Consider the following 4,794-nt stretch of genomic DNA (forward strand, 5'->3'; position numbering starts at 1 on the left):
AGCGGAGAGCAATGCAGCATTCCCATTATGTTCAAAATAGTCCAAATAACAATAGCTCATGGAAGCTATTGCTGAATCTTACAAAAAGTCATGACAGGTTTGAATATGAATGACTGATGAGGTAGTCTATCAGTACAGAGCTCTTTAATATGCCATCTATGTCAGTATGACCGCATTAGCATCTTCATTGGCAGTCATTAAAACTGACTAACAAATTCTACCCTAACGAAATACACCTCTGAAATTACTAGTTAGTAGAAGGCTAAAACAACAGAAACACAGTACTAGCTTGAACCTGTGCTGAAAGAATGATTTTTCACAATTAAATGATGAATAGACCAGAACCACTCAGGGATCCACATATGGAATCCAACTCAATGGATACAACCTGTTGGCAGATTTTTGATCTTTGGAAATCATTAAGAGAAGGTGTGTGAATATGAATTTATCTAACCTCATGCGTGGTTTAATTCTTGTTGGATGTGTAGCGTGTTGTGTGTTCGGTAGCTCCATTCTGCGGAGTGCGTAGCGTTGTGCACAGCGGGAAGTTTTATAACTTCTGACAAGTGACACTCCGCGGCGGCGCGGGAGGCCTTGGCAACTTGGCTCGTCTCTGTTGGCAGCGCGTGAAAAGAAACACGTTTGCCAGGAGTTCATCACTCTTCCTTAATCCCCTCAATGAAATGTGGGTTTCATCTACTCTTGTTGGGCTCTGACAGGCATGCGCCCACCCCAATTTAGCCCCCGCGCGGGGGTCTCGAGCCTAGCCATCCGCCGCTGAGTTTGATCTCCGCCCGCGTGCGCGCTCTCAATGGAACGCTTGATTTGGTCTAATCTGCGACGTGTGCCAAGACTGTCAACAGCCTCGGCGCGAGAGAGGCCGCGCGCCGGGAGCTCACTGAAATATTTATTATACTCCGGCCATGTGTCGGGCCATTTAGTCCAATCTTGGACATTTAGGGGGTATCTGGCGTGCGTGGGCAGGCTTTTTTTCTAGAGGTTCTTAAGTTTAATTTAATGAAAGGGCTGGTGTCCCCAGTGCTTACTGGACACCAGTTAATTGGATTAGTCTGCTCGCTGCGGATGTGCATCCAGCAATTACTGATAATGAGTTTTTTTCTTTCTTCTCTTTTCGTCGAAATACATTAAATGCTTCATCTAAACAAACGGCTGAGGGACTCTCGTGTAGCCTACACTAAACATGGTTTTAGTATTTGTAAACTATATAAGCGACTATAAATAATTATTTGTAAGATTATGCCCGTGATGGTTGTGGCTGGTTAACATGTAGTTTAATGTGAAAATTATTTCTGAGGTTTTGAATATTGGTATTCCAATAGCGACGTGTGACTAGCAAATAGATCTTAAATAAATCAAGTGTTGTTAAATGTATAAATGTAACTTTTGTTTCGACAGTCTCTCTCCCCCTCTGTGTGTGTGTGTCTGCATGCTTCGCGCTGGGCCGGCGGACAGGCACAGAGAGTGCGCTCACAGATCAGCGAGACGGATCTAATCCACTTTTGATGAGCTCCGTTAATAGACTTCCTGCTGCCGCTATCAAAGGGGCTCGCCCCGGTGCCTTTCTCGCACACGACCCTCACCACGCCCCTTCAAAAGCCACACGCTCGCAACCTTCGCCATAAATACGCCAGGCCGGGGCCACAAAAACGTTCAGCGAGACTTTGGAGTTCAATCACCAAACACCGTCCCAAAATGCCTCGACGCAGACCCCCGTGCGCTCAGTACGTATTACGACAGACGGATGCAACTCTTCTGAAGAGTTCGCATCCTGCTGTGGTCTCACACGGATCACCGCCTATACAGACTCTGGTAGAGGGCAGCTGGACGGAGGTTCGGACCACGGAGAGGGCGCACTGTGAACCGTGCGCTCTCGTAGAGCTCAGGCTACCGGGACTCCGCTACGTCGACCAGGACCAGAGCGCGGTGGCCAGAGCCAAGAGACGGCGGCGGCTGGCGGCAAATGCGCGGGAGAGACGAAGGATGCTTGGGCTGAATGTGGCATTCGACCGACTGCGCAGCGTCATCCCGAACATGGAGAGCGAGCGGAAGCTGTCCAAATCAGAGACACTGCAGATGGCACAGATCTACATCGCCACACTCAGCGAGCTTCTGCAGGACGAGGGTTGTCAGCCAGATTTCGGTTACACGCGCATCGCCGTGACAACGGAGCAGGTGGATGCGCAGCGCGCCGAGCCATCATCCTGCGATTCCGCAGCAGAGGACACTGAACTGTCCGAACCCGACACGCGCAATGACGTTCCTGGGCGCGCGGCTAGCCCGGGACAGTCTGATGATGAACATAAGCTCGAGCTGAAAGAGTTGATGAACTTTTGGGAGAGAACGAGTGGAACAAAATGATCACAAAACAGTGTGTACAAAGCGCTTTTTTATTTCAATTATGTAATGCCTATTTCTATGAAGGGAAACTTATTTTTCTACTTGTTCATTTAGTTTATCGTTATGACTAGTTTCCCAGTCAAGTAGAGGGAACCAGAGATTAATAAATATATTCTATATGTATAGAAGTTTCTTGTTGGTGTTTTCCCACCCCTAAAGCAACAGATAGATATATAAAAAAAAAAAAAAATAAAAAAAAAACAACCACCCTCAAAAGTAGCAACTTTTATTCGAGTTAAAGGTATTTACAAGTAACCAAAGACATTTGGAAATTGGTACAAAGGAGGTGGTCCAGTGGGTTTCTGATATAGCTTTACATCTCAGTTCAGAGAAAACAAGTGAGAAATGCTGTAGAAAAGAAAAAAAAAAAATGGTTGGATTCAGAAAACAAGTCTACTTGTTCTAGTTTTGTCTTTCGAGAGCCAGTATTTACACGGTGTTATGTACACTGGTAGGTCTGTCCCATTCATGTCCGTTCATCACCAAAACCTCTTGTAAACGTTTTATCAGAGCGAAGATGACAAGATGGTAAAAGGACAGGGGGGAAAAAAGGGCACTGATCCATCCCCACACACACACACACACACACACACACACACACACACACACCTCCATTATCAATCAAAACAAATGGAGGTGTGAACAGGGAAAACGACTGTGGCGTTGCATGGCAGAAACAGAACAAAAATCTCTACAAATAACAATGCAAATAACAATGCAAAAGAAACACATTCTTCAGATTTCATGACAAGAACACAGAACAACAGCTTATGCATTTCTGACCTGCACACACACACACACACACACACACACACAGTCAACCATACAGTACAAACACACAAAAAAAGCTCTTCAACCTTCACACAAACAAACTGATAAACAAAGGTGGTGTATGTGTGTTTGTACTTTGATTGATGTAAGTGGGTGATCCAGGATGAAAAAACCATTCAGAGTGGTGGAGTTGAAGCTCAGAGCCCTGTCAGTGTGTGACGCATCTAAAGAGATCCATTGAGTGGTGGAGTTGAAGCTCAGAGCCCTGTCAGTGTGTGACGCATCTAAAGGGAAGCACCACTGGACACGTTTAGGATGGGGGAAAAACCTCTGGAATAACACAGTGTGCGCGTGCGCACACACACACACACACACACACACACACACACACACAGCGAGTAATGAAAGACCTGTTGCAACGTCATGTCTGGAGGGAGGTCTGGCAACACACACAGACACAAAAAACAAGTATGGCACCTTTTTCAGTGAACAAGTGTGCACACGTCACTGTGCCGATCTGTACACCTTGCAACCACACACACACACACACACACACACACACACACACACACACACACACACACACACACACACACACACACGGAAGTGGGGTGGGGTGAGAGACAGCTTAAGGATCAGAGCTTCGGGCAAACACACACACATTTACTACAAGATCCAAGCACAGATCTTAAACTCTAGAGACTCTAAAGCACAGGGCATGCGAACGTGGCGGAAAACACTTGAGACAGCCTGGTGAGCTCTGGACAAGTACACAAGGGAATTGAGCAAGTGTGTGTGTGTGTGTGTGTGTGTTTCTGTGTGAGAGAACAGGACTGTGTGTGTGTGTGTGCAGAAGCTAGCCCTGAGCAGGAAAGATTTGGTTGTTGGGAAAGCTCATCTTCATACAGACAATGGAAAGGGAGGATATTTTTGGGGCAGTGTTGAACACAGACACACTCACACACACACACACACACACACAGAGGGGGTGCAGTCCATGAGGGATCACTGTAGAGGAATCCTGATCTGACTCAGGTAACAGATTGTTCCATTCAGTGGATAATCAAAAACCAAAAACAAAAGCTGACCAGGTGAGCAGAGAGGAGGTGAGGAGAAGAGAGAGGGATGAGAGAGGAGGTGAGGAGAAGAGAGGATGAGAGGAGGAGAGGAGAAGAGAGGAGAAGAGAGAGGGATGAGAGAGGAGCGAAGAGAAGGAGAGATGGATGACAGAGGAGGTGAGAGGAGGTAAGAAGAGAAGAGAAGATGAGAGGAGGTGAGAAGAAGAGAGGATGAGAGAGAAGGTGAGAGGAGAAGAGAGGGATGAGAGAGGAGGTGAGGAGAGGAGAAGAGAGGATAAGTAGATTCTGTGACTGGCTTTCCTTTGAGCTTTTTAGATTTTTGAAGAATAACAAACTTTTTTTTTTTCTTTTAGATAATTTTTTTGTTGCAAAAGTTCATGTTTTACAAGATATTTTTAGTCATTCATTGAGGCTGAGGTCAACGTAAAAGAGTCTTGGCATCATGAAGATGAGGTTGTGTGTGTGTGTGTGTGTGTGTGTGTGTGTGTGTGCGTGTGAGAGAGCAAGACAATGTGTGTGTGTGTGT

At 46.1% G+C, this 4,794-nt stretch overlaps 2 protein-coding genes across 2 annotated transcripts in view; one reads left to right on the forward strand and one right to left on the reverse strand.

Moving 5' to 3' along the window:
* Window positions 1-1,693: 1,693 nt before the first annotated feature.
* On the forward strand, window positions 1,694-2,576 carry atoh1c (atonal bHLH transcription factor 1c). The gene has a single exon (XM_048245612.1). It carries the CDS (start codon window positions 1,714-1,716, stop codon window positions 2,377-2,379), a length of 666 nt encoding a protein of 221 aa, XP_048101569.1. The 5' UTR covers window positions 1,694-1,713; the 3' UTR covers window positions 2,380-2,576.
* A 2,017-nt stretch (window positions 2,577-4,593) lies between these two features.
* The window catches only part of waplb (WAPL cohesin release factor b), a 42,532-nt gene continuing 42,331 nt past the window's right edge, over window positions 4,594-4,794 (reverse strand). The window contains exon 21 of the mRNA XM_048245500.1: window positions 4,594-4,794. This exon is cut by the window's right edge and continues 227 nt beyond it. The gene's annotated coding sequence lies outside the window, so the exon portion shown is untranslated.

This window comes from Alosa alosa, chromosome 6 (assembly GCF_017589495.1).
Source record: "Alosa alosa isolate M-15738 ecotype Scorff River chromosome 6, AALO_Geno_1.1, whole genome shotgun sequence".
Taxonomy (NCBI): domain Eukaryota; kingdom Metazoa; phylum Chordata; class Actinopteri; order Clupeiformes; family Clupeidae; genus Alosa; species Alosa alosa.

Coding starts and splice junctions, on each gene's coding strand:
- atoh1c (XM_048245612.1), top strand. CDS start 1,714: ATGCCTCGACGCAGACCCCCGTGCGCTCAGTACGTATTACGACAGACG.